The 21,012-nt window shown below is 37.1% G+C and overlaps 1 protein-coding gene across 11 annotated transcripts in view; it reads left to right on the top strand.

Annotated features, from left to right (window-relative positions):
- The window catches only part of LOC139773086 (dystrophin, isoforms A/C/F/G/H), a 470,778-nt gene that overhangs the window by 372,432 nt on the left and 77,334 nt on the right, over positions 1 to 21,012 (top strand). For all 11 annotated transcript variants that reach the window (XM_071707318.1, XM_071707327.1, XM_071707317.1 and 8 more), the window contains 2 exons: positions 6,676 to 6,820; positions 14,000 to 14,123. In XM_071707318.1, the coding sequence (XP_071563419.1) occupies positions 6,676 to 6,820; positions 14,000 to 14,123 (269 nt within the window). The remainder of the gene's footprint in view (positions 1 to 6,675; positions 6,821 to 13,999; positions 14,124 to 21,012) is intronic.

Here is a 21,012-nt window from a genome sequence, read left to right as displayed (position 1 = left end):
ATGTTCATTGAATACATATGCTTCGTGGAATTTATACGGACACCGAGGTACATCGCATAATACTGACTTTCGATTACATTCTTTCGGTCGATCGGTCTCGCTTTTCTCAACCGTCAATTTGACTCGCGTCGCGGCGTCGCGCGTCGTTTCGCACGGCTTCGGAATGAGGTTGCTATCGTGTCGTTTTCGGAACACGGATAAAGGATAACAAGCGTTACAAGCGGACCCTAAATCGAGTAACGCCCGCGCCGCGACGTGTTTAATTAACAATCGCAGTCTCTAGTAACGTCGTACATAATTCAATTTCGTATCAAATCATGTCTTGATATTTGGCGATCGTGGGAGATTGACACGAATATGAATGTTCATAAATCGCCTGACAAGCAGCAAGTGTAGCGTCATCGCGACGGCTGCTCGTGACGAGTGAAGTTGGCCGCGCGATTCGCGAAATTCTCTGCGCCATGTTAGCTCACTCGTCGCGTCTACCTACGGGACGTCACGGACCGACGCCGACGGGATCGAGCGGATCGTATAGCGTCATTCGTAGTTTCTCTGCCGTAATTCTTCCATTGCCGTGTAATTAAGTACGCGCCGCGTCGCGAGATTAATACCGGGAGTGCCGTGCAAAGTGTCGATATTTTCGCAAGTGAAGTGAACGTGTGAGTGAGCGCGCTGACGGAGATGCGACATCGGAGAAGGGCCGAAAGGAGGAGAAGGAGGCCTGGGAGGCATCGGGCGACGACGGAGCGACCGATGTGTGAGTAATTATTATCTATTCATTTATTATTTTGTTCTGTGACAGATTTCGCCACTTTCGAGGCTTAACTCCGGCGTAATTTCGGCCGGAGTTCGATCTCCGGCATACGCGACAAGAGATATTACATCGCGAATGTCGCTTCTCTCTTAACGGCCATTCCAGGCCATTCTACGATACGTCGCGAACGATGGCAACTGCTAGTTGTAAAGTGTTATTTCCGGTAGCGCTTGTCAAGTTGCGGTTGTCAAAAGAGAGTTGGTGAACTTTTGATTTTCTGGCGACGGCAAGTGGCAATCGGCAACCGAAAATCACACTTTTTAACTGTCAATTGCCATTCTTCGCGACTGCCGACGGCGACGCGACGGTGCGTTTGCGACGTACCTATTGTAGAATGGTCCTTAAGGGAAGGTTACACACGCAATGATTAGTGGTGCCAGTCGACTAACGCCAGTAAAAATGCAAGTGTAAACACTTGATACAAACTGGCGTTAGTAATGTGGAGTTTACTGGCGGTTATTGGCCAAAGCATATAACCTCAAAATTTGATTGCTTGATTTGATTATGCTTGCTGTCATTTACTGTGTGTTTAATAAATGTTAAATATTTTCCATATTATACGCCAATCACTGTGTAAACACTTGTGAGTTTGCCAGTCGGTTTCTGGCGCCAATGAATGCCAGTCAGTTGGCGCCACTAATCATTGCATGTGTAAACTCCCCTTTATTCACACCCTGGATGCGGCCACTTTTGTATGCTCGGAAGTTACTGACGCACTAAATGACTTTTACCATTCGACGAACAATCGTTTCCGTCATAAGCAACTTTAACAATAAAATCTTAGTACCGGGATGTTATTCGTGATTTATTTATTTGAGGCTACGTCGGGACTTTTTATCGAGTAGGTGCAAGGTACGTGACGGTTTCTTCGGCAGATTTTTATAGCCGCCCAGAAAATTTCCCGGTGATTTATTTTACATCAGCCTGGCACGTCGTAAAGATCGCTCGCTCGCGAGGGCAACTTGGTTCGCCAGGGCGACAGTGTAGCACCACTTACTGAACATTTCAATTGAAATGCGATCGCACGAACGAGAAGTATATCTTTCCGTTAGTGGAGGCTCTCCTGTTTCTGGCAGCCGGACGACGAGCGAAAATAGATGTTCCGCCAAATTCCCTTTCGTGACCGTAAGATTCCATTACTGACGTGGGTCCGTCGGACGTCCTATTAATCACACGGTCCTCGTTTTTTCTCAATTACACGACGATAAATTGCCGGTGTCCATATATGAGCTGCGATTAATTAAAATTAATCATTTCCAGACGGTGTAATATGAATCTTAATTGATATGACTCATGCGACGAGCATAGGGCGATAAAAAAAGGCTTAATGTTCTTCATATTATGAGAAATATCACGATAGAAACTTGCAAGAATATTATTTTATCAATATTTTATTTTGTCTTTGTTGTCAAATTCTATTTTACACTAAAAAAAAAAAATTTAGATCCAAGAAAATATTTATTTAGATAGTGCCAATGATAGTGCTTATTTACTTAATATAATCACATTAATCACATATTTATTTAGAATTAGATATCTTTACTTAAATTAAGTAAAAATATCTAATTCTAAATAAATATGTGATTATATTAAGTAAATAAGTCATTGGCACTATCTAAATAAATATTTTCTTGGATCTAAATATTTTTTTTCAGTGTATATCGCAAATGTATTAGTTATAAGCTACTTCATTTTTTATCAAGTTTTATCTACGCTGTAAGTCCGAATACAAAAATCCAATTTTTTTGAGAAACACGTAAGCATATACAAACTGTCTCGTAGATCAATTCTTTTCTCTCATGGCGTCGAATAAATTTTTCGAGCGACCATCAATCCCCGCGTATAACGGCCACGTAGAGCGAGAAAAGTTTATTCCCACGATTCGTCGGGGCAATGAGGACGATTTCTTCCGGTAACCCTGTACCGCTATCCATCGCGCGGAATATCCTCGCGCCCTTATCTCCCTGCAGGAGAAGTGCAATATCGCTCGACGTGGATGTGCCTCTGTGTACAGACGCGCACGTGCGCCTGATACACGCGCTCAAGTCGCAAAAGTACGCGAAATTCCGCGCGGCTCGCATCGACGTTACAATAACCGCGATATATCCGGACGCGAGGCTGTTTCTTTGCGATACGAGAACGACGAGAACGACAACGACGACGACATGGGACCTCCGGAAAGGGGGCCGTGGGGGAATGGAGACAGGATTGTTGAATGTGACCTAGTAAGTGGGTGCCGCCACCGGTGGCGGTGCAACAATGGCGAAATATAAATCTAAATCCCAACCGCCATCCTTCCTGCCCTCCTTTCGCAGCCTCCTTTATCTTCCTCTTTCGTCTATTCCGCGAACCTCCGGCGCGGCGAACCGACGACGGTGCTCCGTTGTTCTAGTGGCCGGCGCGCCCGCCGCTCTTTATCTGAGAAACTGAGAATTTCTGAATTTCTCTCGCGGCATTCAGTTCCTGGCCTCCTTCGCGCTTCCTACCTCTTTATGCCGCTCTCGTCTCTCGGGCCTCTGTCTTCCGCTTTAATTCGCTCTACGCAGAGCTTCTTTATTCTCAGACCACTTTGGATTCTATCCGCGTACGAGTCGTTCCGACAAGATAATGGGCGACAAGTTAAACAAGGAATAAAATAAGAAGAAATATCCAGCTCGACGAGCGTTTTTTTTTTTATTAGCTTTGTTTTCTACGTTACTGCAGATTCATTCTTTTATATATTTATATTTTTACATTTCACATCTGATCTTCATATTGCTGTATGAAAGAATTCCAGAATTTACAGGAATTTTTTTTATTCGCGTTAGGATTTTTATAAATATTTCCATTCCTGCAATCTTCTACTGAAATGTGGAAGAAATAAAATGAATTGAGAGTTTTGAAAGCTTTTGAAAGCTTTTGAAATAAAAATATCGTGGAATCCTACGAAATATAAATCAAAGTTAATCATATTAATCCGATAATATTAGATCTTTTTTTATGAGTATTTTAATTATATTTTAAAAGATATAACACATAATTTCTTTCGTATCTAAGATTTTTCTTTGTAGAATTGTAATATCACTCACAAAGTATTTAAATTTTGCAGAATTAAGTAATTTTATAATCTTTTTGTTTAAAATAAGAAAAGAATCACGATGTTTTAAAATTGATTATTTACTATTTTTCCTTTCCGACCCTCATTTACTTTACATGATTTTATCGTGTAAAATCGTATGATAAAAGGGTTGCAAGGTTTATTAAATTATTTCTCAAATTTTAACTGTGATAAGTTAAGAATTAGTCGGCACTTCTATTGCATTTTTTTTGCCAAGATCTGCAGATGTTACGTCATGTCATGTTATGTCGTATGATGTGATCCGTACGTGCCATGGACCTGCGAGACCATTATCTCGGATACCTACGCGAGATCATCTCGGACTAATTCTTTTCTTCCGACTTATCCCGCATATCTGTCCTTGCATCGCTCTAACATCTTTTGCTTCCGTTCTTTTTCCCAACGGTGCATGTCACGAGTCCTCATTCTTCTTGAGGTCTCGTGTCTCTTCTCCGGTCTCTCGCGCTCTTGCGTCTTCTAGTGATTTCCCAGCGGTCTTTCATTTTATACGTTTCCGGCACTTCCGTCCAGTAGTATTTACTTACTATTAACAAAACACGCGGGTGTTATACGCGTCCTTCAATATTTATTCTGCATTTATTTTTGTCGATTTAACCTACCCGTTGGACTCCACGTGTACCTGGGTAATTTTGTCTACCGCAAATATATCGCCATTTGTACACCTTCCTTCTCTTCTTCGTTAAGATATCTTGTGATCTGACTTTCTTTCATGCTCTTGCGGATTTTTTTTGTCTGAAAGTTACTCCGTCGTCCAATCTGGTTGCTTCTTTCTTTCAAGACTTAACTTTATTCTAACGAAGTATTCTCGGTCGCACTTATCAAGGCTCGCTCTCCATTCATTCGCATCCCTTGATCTCGTCGTCTCGAGTTCTTCAATCCATTGTTTTTTCTCACTCGAACCGTCTCTTTTTATTATCGCCTCCTTTCGAGATCGGGTTGTACACGAGTGCTTTATGTCACCGTTCGCATCACTTCTCCTGTATTTTTACAATTTGCCTAAGATCGTTTTCTTTCTTGCCCGCGATCGAGCTTTGCCACTGATCTCCCTTTTTTCTCCAGTAGCCGATTTTTCATCGGGCGTGCTCGTTAATTTCCTCGGGGCTCTTTTGCTTTCCATATTCACCCATTTTCCTCGAATCATATCTTATCCGCAAATGCACTTCATCTTTGCTCTCACATTTCTTGAAATTTCTATTTTATTGACATTTTTCTGAATTCAATTTTATATTTTTCGATTTAAATTTTTTGTTATTTTTTTCCCTCTTGTTCCGTCACATTGAGACATGTTACTTTTCGCACATTTTTTCCGGTCTAGTCTTGATCTACTTATCTTAAGTATCTATCTGATTTCTCCCTTTTTATCAGTACTTTGCGTCGCCGTTTTCTCTCTTTTCACTCATCGCCCGATGTTTTACTTGGCGCCGACAACATCAAGGCTTTACATTTACTCTCCTTTCATCCACTTCGTGCGCGCCGCTCTACCTTACCAATCCTTTTTCCACATTCTCTCCCCCACCGACGACTGTCTGTCAACAAATATGTACTTTCTTTTACTCGCATTTACGACGAGTCGAACGTTTTATGCGCCTTTCTCGCCGCTGCTGTTATGCCCGTCGCGAATATCCAGCGCGTCGAGAGGATGTAATCCATCCCTCGGATGGATGTGTAAAATGTTTTACAAACCTTTTTGGTGTAGACACTTGGATATAAAATATCCCTGAATTTATTACTTATGCCATAAACTTTGAATATAAATAATTGTTATTTTTATATCAATAACATTGCAAAAGCCAATGAAGCATCCTACGTTTTATCGATATTATGACGTGATGTTCCCCTGCTTCTATTTATATTATCATTGCAAAATTTAACATGTAATTGTACTCATCTTCTCGATACAAGTTTATACAATTTTTTGTTACTTTATTTAAAAGAAAACAGTTTCAAAATTCGGTATGTTGACGTTTGCTATTTAACAGCTAGAAGAGCTTATATATTTTAACTCATATTGAGACTGTGTTTATTTTTATTTTCCTCAACATCACGAACCCGGAGAGCAGCATTTATTTTCGTCATTCATAAAACAGAAAAATAATAAGAGAGTCGTGTTTAAATTCTAAGGTATTTATTAAGAATACAAATCTCTAAAAATAAACACATCTTAAAGACTAATAAGTTGTTTATTAATAGTTGGCAGTTTTTTTGTTATGTTTCAAGTAGACTTTGATTTAGTTGGATGCTGTTTATTAGCAGTAAGCGTAATATGTCTTGAGAAATATATCTAATTATGCGCTTATAATTTATAATCATTAAATGCTGTTCTCTAGCTTTGACGTTCAAGAAATAAATACGATATTGATGTATTAAACTAAAAATATCTAGAGCTTTTTATACGATATAGTATTTTTTTATAAATATAAATGTCGCAGTTTAATATAATTTTTAATGAATAACAATTTTCAAACCTATTTTTAAAAACTACCCATTGCATCGCAGAAAGTCATAACGAATCTGACTCGTTGTTTTCATATTTCAACATAAGTACATAACACGAGTCAGACTCGTTACACGATCCTAATGGATTAATATATTCTCTGTTTCTTATATTATGTAATCTAGATAAAATAAATATGTATTAAATAAAAAACAGAGACGCATTCAGAGGTATTTAATCAGTGAATGTATTTTAGAATCCAATGTATAGATACTGGGCGTACAAAGCGTGCATGTTTTTTCTGTGCAGAAATCGATTGGAGAGCAACACGGAACACTGGAACGCTTTGCTACTATCGTTGCGCGAGCTCATCGAATGGGTGATAAGGAAAGACACAGAGCTCACCGGCCTGGGACCCGTTTGCGGCGATGTGGCTGCTCTACAAAAACAACAGGCAAGTCGTCGCGAATGCTGTTTCGCGCATAGATTACCACTGGCTTCCGCTTCGTCGAACCTCAGTTAGTCCGTGTAAAATCTGTAGACGTACTTTCGTCAGCGTTTTATTCGTTATCTTCGGGAGACGGGCATGCTCCATTTAACATCCTTTGGTTCGCGGCAGTAGCATCAATCCTTCGAAACTTCAGGATTCGAGCCAAGTTACTTGGATATGACTTATATATCTAAAATCGATTTCATACAGTCGTCCTCCGAGAAGCTCGCAAGTTTCCTCGCAAACTGATTGGACGAATAGAATATAATTACGTATAAACTCATGCGCTATCGGGCGAGTGTTCAACTGTCTCTACGAGACACGACAGCTTATCCGGAATACGGATATTTACGTATTCTCATCACGTTTGAGTATTCCGCCTCATGGAAACGTGAGTCTCAATTACTTCGCTGCTCTTACGTCAATTGTGCGCTAAATGCTTCAACTAAATTCGCTGCTGATTAAATGAATTTCCGGTTCACAAAATCTCATTAGACAGAAATATTTCGTTTATTTTAAGAGATCTTTAACGTTCTTTAACAAGATGTTGCCTTTTTATGACACATTAAAACAATTGATCAACTTTTTGAAGATTATTATAAATAGTCACGTTTTAAAAAGCACTCTTTTGACATATATTGTTTTTAGCTATCTGTTATTCTCTTCTATGCCGTTAACTGTGGATTCTTCTAAAAATTGAATATGCTTCGTGCGGCTGGAATTGAGTATACAGTGACTCACGAAACCGCTCGCGCGCGCGATTAATTGTACCACACAATAATTATCTGCGACTAATTGATTCGAAGAAGGCAATCAACGAAAACAGTCTTTCAATATCAATATAACATATAAATGAACAAATAATTATGATCTCTCTTCTTTCTCTCTCTCTCTCTCTCTCTCTCTCTTTCTCTTTTTTTTCTTACTACAGATTTATTCATGAATTTGGGAAAGAAATTCGTAACAATGGTATGATTTGATCAGTTTCATGAGTCACTGTATATATGCATGAATATCCTTCGCGCCACAATGTACAAAGGTGCACTAGTTTGGATTAATCCAGATTAGAGCACGCATGTTGCCGGCATGCAGAAGCGCCTGTACCATTGATACAGGTAGTATCCGAGTGTACGGAGGTGATAAGCCGCATGTCCCTCGACCAGATCATTGATGTTATCGTGCGGCTAGATCTGTGTGTGTATTTGTCACTCACACCGGAGAATAGAGGAAATGGCCATCGATTATCCTTAATTACTCAGGCGGAAGGGTAAGGTGGTCAACCATATACTCATCCGATTGCCTTCATATAGATGCGCCTCTCGTAAATATGATCGCATTGAAATTTAGCACAAAAATCGTATTAATTCAATTCATAATCAATCAATGAGAGAATATATTTTAACGGTGCATATTTTTGCATTTATAGATTAAAACGGAAGAGAAAGCAATTTTTTGTCATTATCTCTTATAATACTGTTATATAATTAAATTTGTAGAAATATATTGCAATTGCCAAAATAAATCGTAAAATATAATATTCTCTCTTTAAAATCTTTCTCTACAAATACTTGAGTTTATTTTTATATTACAAAAAAAAACAATTTTCTAATATAAGAAAATTTATTTTTTAGTATCTTCTCTAAATCGTACCTATACATGCAGAATAACGTAATTGCCGATTGTATGTGCGTGTGTTTAATATAACAGAGAGTGCAATAACAAATATATCTCTCCGCACATGCTATACATATTATCTTTGTTAAATACTATATAATATGAAATATATTTCTCGTGTTTTAAAGGGCCGATTTAGTGATTTAGTGATTTAATGATTTACAATCGCCTTTACTCCCTCGGGATCTACACGACGCGAAAGAAGCACCCCGCTACATGCGTTACCTGTATTCCAGCAAGTTCGCATCAGGCACGGAATTTAAATTCTTACCCTGCAACACGGGGCTGCAATCGTTTCCGAGCGATTTTCTTAGCGTAATTGTTTGTCCCGACTTCTACATAGATCCAGTTAAGGCCATTACCCCGTCGGCATTTCGCACGTCTACTTTTTTCTCAGTAACTATATATCTCTTTCTTCAACTTTATTAGTAAAATAATACGATTGAAGTGAAGTCCTATATAATTATCGTCGACGAAATCGTCGCGAGATTATCGCCGCGGTTTGAAATTTGATGCGTCGATTGTCACGTATCGGGAAAGTACGGTTAATGTAAATCGATTACACACGGATTTAATTTAAACGATTCGCCGGTAATTAATAAATCCTGCCCTCATGCATATGCGTCGCGAGATTCTAAATAATTCCGTGAATATCCTAAACGGATCCATATGCAAAACTCTGGGACGCTCGCCTCGAGCGATTTTAATTACACGTTGTTAATTTAATTAGTGCTTGACGTTTGGGAACATGGCGTTTTTCTTGAATGCTTCAATTCACTATGATGATGCTACGAACATTGAGCTTTTATTCATGCATATTTTTTTTTTTTAAATAAAATAAGTTGCCTTATTAACGAAAAGTATTATCGGATATAATAATAAAATAAGAGTGATCGATTACTTATAAGTAATTTATATCGCGATCAACGTTTAAGAAGCTCTTAAATTTTACAACTGACGTTGTTTCCAAGAATTATTTTAATGATCGGAATGAATTGAATAATATTGATCAATTTACTTTGAAGTTGAGATCAGTTGAGAACGATATTGTTTTAAAAGAATTCTAAGATTATTTCTAGGCAATTAATAAATCAAAGAAGGATAAATGCCACGTTGACACAACGATAATGCAATGCTAAACTTTAATTTTATCTACATCATTTTTATCGATAACTATTTTAGCATGAACAATATCGTTAAAATATTTTTTCAAGTAATACTTTCGATCTTGCACACAACATTTTGCATAAAAGTTGACTAAGGGATCTATTCTGTAAATGTTAACGACATCATTACGTGCTTTGCGCAGATATAATATACCACAGAAAAGCTGCGCAAAGCACGTAACGATATCGTTAACGTTTACAGAATAAGCCTCTAAGTTGCCGTTATATAAATTAAATTCTATTTTTAATTTTCTACGTAGTTCTGGATACGATTCTTAATTATAGAATAAACATTTTGTTCCAATATTTTCAAATAAAAGTTAGAAATTGTTTACAATACGAATAGGCTATTGTCTATGTGTTTTTAAAAGGAACTAATTCTTTAGTGGAATTTTATTGATTCATACGATTATTCGACACTAAAATAAGTTAAAAAACGAAAATGCTATTAAATTAAGGGATGCACTTCTGAGATATTAACAAAAAATATCATTTTTCATTGTTTTCAAAATATCTCGAAAACGACGCAAAATACGAAAAAAGTACAAGAGAACTTTTTTGTAGGAAATAAAATTTTACATCGAATACGTATATAAAAAATTTCTTTCCGATATCGGAAACCCAAGAAATAAAATTAAAACGAAATTAAAAAATAGCGAAAATTTGGGAAAAAAGATTTTTTTTACATTTTTGCGTACAACTTCTTTTCTAGCAGTCTAACCGATTTTTTCGTTCTGACATAAAAGAAAGTAGACATTCTAACGAAAAAAACGCGAGACCAAAACATTTTTACGACCAATAGTGACCGAGATATCGTTCACGCAAGTTGAATGGTTTCAGTCGGTTTTTCAGTGTTTTGCTTTTATTTTAATCGAATGATCGTATGAATCAATAAAATTGCACTAAAGAATTAGTTCCGAATGAGCGTCGTTTTTTAGCTCCAAGCAATAGCCTAGAAATAGCGGAGGGAAAATGAATTCGCTCGATCGGAATCGAAACTGTCGCAGCCGGGCGCCCATCTCGGTATCGAAGTCGAAATGAGAGACGCGTAATTAGAAGGCCGTTTACTGCGCCCACGCAATCGGAATGAAAGCCGATCGCGCGCGATTTAGTCGCTGTTACAACGACGGTGTAACGAGCGCGACGGCCATTCCTCTTACGCCAGAACCGTCCTGAAAATTCCATTTCGCTCGCGAGCGCGCGCGCGCGCGGATCGATCCCGGACGCGTCGCGTAAACTCTCGCGCGCCTGTAAACGGCATCGTTACACGTCCCGGCGACGAGCCGTCCACGACGACGAAACGTTTCACGTACGCACCTTTTGCACGCGGCCCATTTCGTTTGTTCGTTCGTTCGTTCATTCGTTCGTTTGCGAGTGTGCGAATATGGTTGATAAATCAAAACCGCCGACGTTACGTTGGAAGGCCGACGTCGAGAGGCGCATCGATTCGCGCCCGCGAATTCGATGAATTTTGCTGGTTCGCGACGAAACACGTCCGCGGTTTCGAGCATGCATTTTTCGACGCCCATCTTTTTCTCGGCGCGAGCGATTGGTATTTTCGTTTCGGCCTTGCGGAATTTTCGCTTTTCGCGCGAGGACGATCACGCTTGGTGGTTATTTTTCGGCCGGTCACTTTGGCCGAGTGTCAACCTTCGGAATTTATGCCGATGTGTTTCTTTCGGCTTGGTGGAGAGCCCAGACCTCTCGTCGCGACGTTACCTCAATTGTTTACGGAGAGATCCGTCGACGTTCGTAGCTCGTGAAATATTTAACGTTGGTTTCTCTAACGGATAATAGTATCGACTGATATTCGAAATTCGTCCACGTGGGTAGATCATAAATAAAAGAAAGCTTGCTTCCATCGGGAAAAAATTTATTGAACGATTCATACTTATTTAGGATTAATGAGTCAGGCAGATGATTATTTATCGTCTAAATTCCTTTTTATTTTGCTCCGTCGCGCGGGAATGAGAAATGGAAGGATTACTTTCTCCGTAAAATTGTGTAACGCATTTAAATTTAAAATAATTTTATTATTTGTCGAAATATCTACATGAAATATGAGAAAAGAAGGTCTCTTTTTCACAGAATTCTGCAATGAAACTGTTCTGAAATAATTAAATCATTTATCGTATGAATATCTCTTTTTACTTGTTTTTTTTAGCGCTGAGTATAAAATAACAGACAAAGGACATTCTTTCTCCGTGGAGAATTGTATATTAAAAAATTGTTCTGAAATAATTTATCTCCTCGGTGAGATACGCAATAACTGTTGGGAGCAGTTAAATGCTGAAGATTCTTAGTGTCAGATGCTCGTATATTACTGCGATACGCATCAGCGCATTGTTGCCTCACGTTGTATATATACCTCGTAATTAACCTCTCGTAATGGTAACCACATTGATAAGGGAATTGTCTTGCTGCAAGCAATTAGAAAACGTTCAACTGTCCAAGTGGATGGACAGCTTGAAATCGTTCTAATTTCTTAATTAACATCTTAACTCGTAGAGCTAGCTAAGCACGCATCGTACGCTTCTGTGCGCACAATTTACAATGAGAGTAAAATTATTCGTAATTAACTCGTTTGCAATTTGTTTATGCCGTAAAGTTTTTAATTCCACTTTGCAATTAAATAATACATTCGTAAGAAAAGTATGATTCATACGTAAGCTATTATTTGTAATATAAAAGCCTTAGAAGAGAAATCTATACAATTGCGAGAGAGCAAAAAAAAATGAAGAATAACCGCAATGAGATTTCTATCACTCACTGCACGCCGCGTCATCATTCTTCGAAATAGGAAGCAAAGAAAGAAAATAACGACGAAAAATATAAAAATGATTAATGGCCTGCATATGGTGAAATCTATTTTGTGGAACAATTTTACCAGTTTATTTAACAATATATAATTTAACAATATGCAATGTGCTTTATCTTCTGACATATTATATCTTCTTCAAGATTGTCTTTGCAAATTCTTGATTAATGTTAAATATATGGTGATAAATAGCGACTTAAATCACGATGAAAGAGAGAGAGAGATAGAGAGAAAGTAGCTTAAATAGTATATTACCTTTAAAAATGCAATTATTCAATCGGAAATAATAACGTAACCTGCATCTTTATTTTGAGATGGTTTTATGTATCATGTCATTATTTTCCCAATCAGTTTGTATAAAAGCACGGACAGACCCACGCTTCTAAAGAAATATGTGATTTTATTCTTCAAAAAATAACTGTTTTTTGTCAGCGGTGACACAGTGCCCACTGCAGCACGCGTTAAAAAATCAAAAAGAAAAATCACGCGAAAGATATCGAGACTTGAAAAACAAGACGCGAATCCATTTAATTTATTGTATTGTTACGAAATATAAATGTCGAATGAAGCTAACGAGAACCGTCAATTATATTTGCAAACGCAATCGTGAAAACAAGAAAATCCTTTACTCGGATGACAGTTAAAGACGGTCTTTTTGCTCCACGAATTCGTTCTTGCGATGAATTTTCTTCCCGTAGCGATATAAAAAAGGAAACTTGACGCGAACATGCCATCTGGGCGTCTCTCGACGCGCGACGAAAAGATCCGTGGCGTCTTGCTAGCAGCAAATCCTCAACTCCGCGAACGACGAGAGATAATCTCGTTAACTAGCGGGCGCGCAATATTGTAAGAGTGCCTTTTTACCCACTCGAGTTCTTCTCGCCGACTGCAGCGGGCTAATTTTCAACCTCGCTGCATAATGTCCTCGTCAAACGTAATTACGAACGTACATGTTAATATCTCTGCACGATGCAGCAGTGTTTGACGGTATCGCATCTCCACCAAGAATGTTTTATTATTTGAATTAAATTTATTCATTATATAATATAATATCTCATTATTAACTTCTAATTAATACGTGTGCTGTATGTATAACGAATATCTTTAAAAATCAAGCATTAAATAATTATATTTTCTTTTGTGCAATACCTATTTACTTTTATTTTCATACATATGTCTCTGCTTTTCTTATTAGTTGTTTTATTTATTAAATTAATTGATATATAGTAATAGAATTTTTAAGTAATACTGCCGAAGATAATGATAGCGATGACGATATCATCACTATTATATATCCATCAATATTGGCATTATTCTACTCTACCTGTCACTGCAGACAGATGAATTTAGTCGAAAGGGCTAATTTCTTGAGGCCTCTCTCCTCGTCGAAGATTTGAACGCCAAGAGAAAACTTGGCACTGCACCAGACACCGATGCTCCTTGTCTCGTTATTTTTGTTTCACGATTTACGCGTCTCCTTCACAGGACGACCATCGTGGCTTCAGGAGGCAGCTGGAGGACAAACGGCCGGTCGTGGAGAACAATTTGCTCAGCGGCCGCCAGTACATCGCCAATGAGCCTCCGCTGTCGGACACATCGGACTCCGAAGGTACGTTATGAATTACACACAAATTGTATTCCTTTTATTTCACGGAAAAGCGAAAAAAATAAAAAATTTCATGATACCTAATATATTAGGTAGGTACTTCAAGCGTTTTCGAAAGTGATAAAAGAACTTAAAAGAACAGAAACATGTTTCATGAAAGTGGAATTGTATTGATGTTGATTATTTTTACTTTTTACTATGATTGATTTTCTCGTGGCGTTCTTTCGTGGTATTTTTAAAATATTACTTTTGTATTAGACAATCAAATAGCTCGGAATTCCAATATCGTCCACTTCGCTCATACGAATGAACATCTCGCGAAGAAACAAAGGAAGTCGGCCAAGTACGTTCATCATTAGTGAAACCACTTTATAACGCAAGACTGAGTTTGTCGATAGTGCGGGCCCGGTAATTAAGAGCGGTGGTGTACCTTTCAATCTCAACAATTCGCGATTTTTATTCTTATATTCATATCAGTTTCCGGGAAGAGGGGCAATAATCTCGAGTCTATCTCGGCCTATCTCGCCAATTTATCGGTTTGGAAGAGAGCACAGAATTCTCCTTTTCTTTGTTTATACCTCCGTTTGATAATTAACGAATTGATATTACTACCATTGTCTTGCTATCAATGATTATTCTCGGTAACGTTACTTCGAGTCTGCAAGAAGATACTTACCAATGTTCAAAATTAAGTCTCTCGGTTTTTAATATAACATGTAGTATATGTGTATAATATTAGAAAATATTTCATGTGGACGATATGAAGGAATCGACTACTGAAGCGATTGGAAGAAAATTCACATTTCCCTCTCTCTGAACTATCGATATTTTGCCGAGATTAATAAAATCTTACGTGTATTGCAGCGAACACGGATGATCAGTTGATCTTGTCGCGAATATAAGAAAAATTTCATTTAACCTTTCTCTTTCCCGGCGTATAAACTTGCGAATTGCGTTTTAATAATTCACACATTTTACCTTCCGTGAATTTCCGCGCCAGCTGAGAATTTCATGCCGCGCGGCAAGAATCTAAGAACAACTGCCGATTGTGCTTGCACTGGGATTCCCAGACTGAAAGGCCACGAGAAATATTTTGCGTTTTTCTTTCTTTTTCTTCTCCCGGTTCTGCAACCTAACCCGCGAGACCAGAAACGAGCTTCATTCTTTACTGTCGCTCCCTTTTCAAGCGCGGCAAGGGCAAGGAACGCGTATAACTGCGACGCTCTGAATATTTCATTTACATAATCCCACCTCGCCGAAAGCGCAGATATTAAGAAAACCCGGATAGATGTCTGATGCGAGATACGAGAATTATGTTTATTTGTGAATTTGCACAGTGAAAAATAATCCTCCGCGTATCAATCATAAGCTTCCAAAGAAAAAACAATGGGGGTAGCGTGGGGGAAAGAGCGCGGTAGGCCAATAAATGAAATCTAAAAAGAAAAAAGAAGAAAGAAAGTGGAACTATTCTATCGCACGTCGAGCAACTCAAACTTAACTCTCCGTCCTCATATTTGTCTTAACTTCCTTTTCTTCTTAGGCTTTCAAGCTTTCTTTGCCCATTTGCAGCTCTAGTAAGCGACTGACGAAATAACAAAGACACGTTCACATAGTGAGCGAATATACAGAATGCAGAATGTACAGTGGATCAAAAAAAGTATTTTGTAATAAAGTTATTGTAAGAAAACTGGGTGTGCAAATACTTTTTTGATCTACTGTATGAAAATATATGAGCGTAGAGAAATGCATGAAAATACAAAAATACATATACAGAACTAATAAGTGCGGAACTAGAGATGGGATCAAGTTCAATACGTACTTAAAAATCCGATTCAAATCTAATAATCAAGTTTTATTTTCTTGGATTCGAATATTTATCAGAAATAATGTTTCATACATTATACTTGCGAAGTAATCAAATTCTGATTAGTCAGTTTCAAATTTTTAGAATGAGTAACCTGCAGGATTTGAAATGTACTAATAAGTAGTTTGTCGTAACGAATCGAATCTTTACTACTTAATGAAAAGATATTTGTGTGTATGTCTACTTGGAAGTAACATTCTTATTTTTCGAGATACTCATAGAGGGTTCGAACTTATTTCGTCCAGGTTCGAGTATACTTGAAATATTGCTTTTATTTTTCGAAATAATCACAGAGTTCGAAACTACGCTAACAAATTCGAATCTGCTTGTAAGATACTTAATCCCATCACTACGCAAAACCCAAAAATTCCCATCAATTAAAATTTATATTTTAGTATTGAAACGTAACTAAAAAATTAATAAACTCCAATGTGTGAGATCTGGAGATTTAATATTATGATCATTAATTATTTTCAACTATATATAAAGATACGTTTTAATAAGTTATGTGAGAAAAATCCTATATTTCGTTGAAAATGTACATGTATTAAAAATTTTAGCTTTAATTTTCCATTTACAATTTTCTTTTTGTTATTTATATCGAGAGATAATCCTTTATACAAAGTATACAATGTACGTACGTTATACAGGTGTTTTTTATGTAACTATTGCAAACAATTCTCTCTTTATGTGATATCATATTGCATCGTAATATAATTTCAAGTATTTGATTCTAAAATAAAACTTCTGGTGTTAATGCAACTCTATCGAGAATCGATATGAAGGGTTTCAAAATTAGTCACAAGTGTACACTTTCCAGTTTTCGTTCTGTATCAGCAACTCCAAAAGTTGTAAAATTTAGACGAGATGTTTTATTCATATTACATCGTCTCTGATTGAGGAAGAACAGAAAGGGTGAAGGGAAACACTAAATAATACATCGAGGTGAATTCGATTTCTTTGATTTATTCTCAATTTAATGCGCGGAGATTTCATTTCCAATAATTTTATATACGTTTTCGGATATCGCGAATTAAATCTTACACGTGTAATCTACATTACATGAAGTAATATAGATTTGATGAAAAATGATCTTGGTTTCCTTGCCTGTTTCTGTGCTTTTCATCGGTTGAAAAATCAATTATTATTGTTTAATTACGTCTTCTGAAACAAAGGTGTTTCCCTTAATATTTATCAGTTATTACGATAAGTATCATCACGTGGTTCAGTGATCAAATTGGTAAAGCCCGTCACGGTTTGAAGGAAGGCCCAGGTGCGAACCCTGGCTGCCCGGCTGGAGTGACAGTTTTCGCAATAAGTTCTTTACAATAATTTAAAAAGGATACTTATTAGCGTCAAAAGTTAAATCGATTAATCGGTTTAAAGTATGTGGATTCACTGTTCTAACGGAGAACTGCGTTTTAAGACAGACAAATAATCGATGCGCAATTTGCTGAGTTGGAAAAGATATGCAGAATTCATACAAAAGTATTATTATTATTATTAGGTTATCAAGATTCAGCTCGACCGAAAATGACATGAATTGTGTCTACTTAATTGAGAATCATATATAAGATCTGTTTCATTTATTGTTTAAAAATCTTCAATTGTATTAATAAATATATTTACAATGCGTTTATTTAATTTTTTTGTGACTGCGCGATTATTTGTGCTGTATCGGCTAGAAAAAAGTTTACTTCAGCTAGATAAACGTAACTCCGTCGTGAGTCACGTGGGGTTTTCAATTGAATTAGAAGTATCGCAGTACATCGGTACCGATGGATAGGGAGCTTTAGGAGAGATGTCCCTGAGGGGGAACCGGAAACTTGTAGGTGAAATTTACTGAAATCCCGGAGGAAAGCACGACCTGATCTTATGTCATCGTTTCTCTCTCTTTCTCTCTCTTTCTCTCTCTTGCTTTATAAATCCAATAGCCAATAAGAAATATTTATTGCGCAATAGCACATTTTGAACGCGGTTGCTACTAACAAACTCGACTTTTAAATAAGAGTAAAGTTTCCAATTTCTTTTATGTTTCAATCGATTACTAATAACCGAATGTTTATGGAATCAGTGAAAACATTCGTACGATGTTTCTATTGCTGTCCTGTGTATTTTTCGATAACGAGAAATAACGAGAAATAACGATAAATAACGAGGAGATTATTGGTATTTGCGTATGCAATTAATGATATGCGAATCGTTCGTTAATCTTCATTAGAATATTATTCGATACGTTTTGAATGAACATACATGTATCTACGTCAATGAACGATAGTTATTATCGTTTATCGGAATAACGCGCGATTGACGCAAAATATCGAAATAGCCAAACCAAACAAACAGTAACAACTGGTGATAATTTAAGCAAGTTTTGACGGTAAGTTCATTAGTCTCCGTCAAAACGTGATCTAATTACTTTCGAACCGTATTCGCGCAAATTTGTTTGTCAATGCTATCATCGTGTTTATAACAGTCTGTATTCAATGTGATGTTATATCAATATTGTGAGATTAATATACTATCAGAATCAATAATCTATATTATTTACAATCATACACTATACTTAAATGTGTATATAAATTTCTAATTTCCAGAATATTTTAGGAAGAATTGAATGAATTAAATAAGATTAAATATCAGACAGAAAATGTATATAAATTTCTACAGCAATATTTTCTAAATTTATTAACAAATAGGTATATTCAGTCATATTCGCAGATACATTTCGTACTTTATTCAAACGTCTACGATTATAAAATATATCGTGTCAGCGTGTTTTATAAAAATTATACTATTTATCATACATTTTATTATATTGTTTTCAATATCGTAGATTCATATTATAGGTATATCTATGATATTAACATAACAAGATAATCACTTCCTCGTCGTCTAAATCGCGAACGAGTTGGTGTATCGCTTCACATATTCAGAGAACGATTTTGTTGAAGTATATAAAAATTAGGCTAGATACAGATTTGAAAATAATTAATGTAAAACGTTCGGAACGAATCTTATATGTATGAAGCGATACACCAACATTATTTATTCGTGTATAGGTATATGGTACCGCGGCTTTCGGCTGCAGTCATTGTCATTCACCGTGCCGCGTGTAATATCCGACGTAAGATATCCGGAATAACCATAACGATAGCTTCGCTCTGCGTAGAACGGATTCGATCCCAATAACGTGGAACGGCTCCTGCGAGCGGGCAACTCCGGCGACGGCCGCGCGCGATTTCACTCATTCCGTAGGTAGTCACGTTTCGCGAAACGTGCGCGGCATCGAGTGTAACCAGGCCGGCCGACGTCGATAAATTTCTGGCAGAATAACATCGCGCACGCCGTAAGGCCGGATTATACAATATCGACGTTGAACGTTGAACTCGTCGGGATAGATTATCCGCGAACGAGGGTTCGCGACCCCCGATCGGAGCATAGCCGGAATTTCGGACCCTCGCGTGAAGCTCATCGACCAACTGTCTTTTATTCCCGTTAGCTTCGGAGGTCGAATTTACTATTTTATATCTCGAAATATCTCACAATAAAATAAAATATTTGGGTCGTTATTTTATAATAATTTATCAATAAATGAAGATTTGATGAAAAATCTGTCCGATGTGTTTCTTCTATCAAGATAGATTAAATCCTTTTTGTCTGAAAAATTAGATTTTTGATAGATCACCTTTTCCGAATTGTCTATTTTTACACTTTGCATACATCTCTGTAGTTACGTCCACGAATTGAAAACGATTTGATTATACGTCTTATTAGAACGCGCGCGTCAATAATTTCTTTCTGATTGATTGGTCAGATATATAGAAATATAGTTGACCGAGAACCGTTTTGTCTTTTTTTAATGTCGACTGTCGCAGCTAGGAATATGTATAATTCTCTAATATTATCAGGTTTTGTTAAATAGAACAGAATTCTTTAATTATATTGCTCAGAAAATCACTGCCTTGAATAATTCTGTAGATTGAATTCTGATGATTGAGAAAGCCTTCTGTGTGCTAAAAATAAAACTTGGACGTTAAAAGGAATTTTCAAAACATCAAATATCTTTATGTATTATAGACTTTTAAAGAAAAATTAATCTCGTAACTGTTTTGAATGACGTATATATTTTATTCATGAAGATATTAAACTGTCAGAAAATAATTTTTAAAACTAAATAAATGAACATTATTGTTTGTATTATATTACACTCACTATTCAGTGATATTGAAATAATGATATAAATAAATCATAAAATGAGTCAATTGATATTGTGAGCTACGTAGGGCCGAAAGTTTCCAGCCCAAGGATATAAAAAAAATAAAAAGTATTGAAATAAAAAGTGACTATGTTAAAAAATAAAAATGGTTGACTTATTTTTTTATCTCATTTTTATATCCTTGAGCCGAAAACTTTCGAACGTTACTGTTACTACGTATTACAATACAGTTTGCTAATAAGCGAAATAGAATGAAAGTTTTGCATTTCGTACAGATCGTTTTTATATATTTTATATATTTTTATTCATATATGGCTCGATAGAAGCGACGGAATTTACACATCCGCTCCTCTGGAGAATCTCGCCGTTACTTTCGTAGTCATCCATTTCCCACTTCTTGAAAAATCTAAACGCCGCGGCGATGGAGGAAAGAATTAGCGAGACATTTCGGGGATGTGGATGGAGACGAGGGCGGGAAGTCAGCGAGTGAGAGTTAGATAAACTAGTGGCGTACGTGCCCGGAAAGTAGAGCGTCAACTGTTGAATAGATGGCTTGAGAGAGACGAAGAGCACGGTCGCCTAATTCAATTCGTTCAACAGACTACTTTCGGAGACGTTCTTTTTCGTTCGGTTCGTCTTGTTGTCTACCGCGGTCGTTCCAGCTTTTCGACACCGCCACTCCTTTTGCATCGGAGAGAAGCTGCATCACCAATCCGACGTGACGGTTTCATTCGACCTGTCGATCTCGGCGAGGGAGATCGGTGGATCCGATGGCGTAGAAAGAAAACGCGTAGATCGCGCGCATTTCT

This window comes from Temnothorax nylanderi, unplaced genomic scaffold (genome assembly GCF_030848795.1).
Source record: "Temnothorax nylanderi isolate EJ_2023f unplaced genomic scaffold, tnyl_v1.0 TNYL_tig0057_pilon, whole genome shotgun sequence".
Classification (NCBI taxonomy): domain Eukaryota; kingdom Metazoa; phylum Arthropoda; class Insecta; order Hymenoptera; family Formicidae; genus Temnothorax; species Temnothorax nylanderi.
The sequence above is the reverse complement of the archived record's forward strand: the minus strand, read 5'-3'. Positions and strand labels throughout refer to the sequence as shown.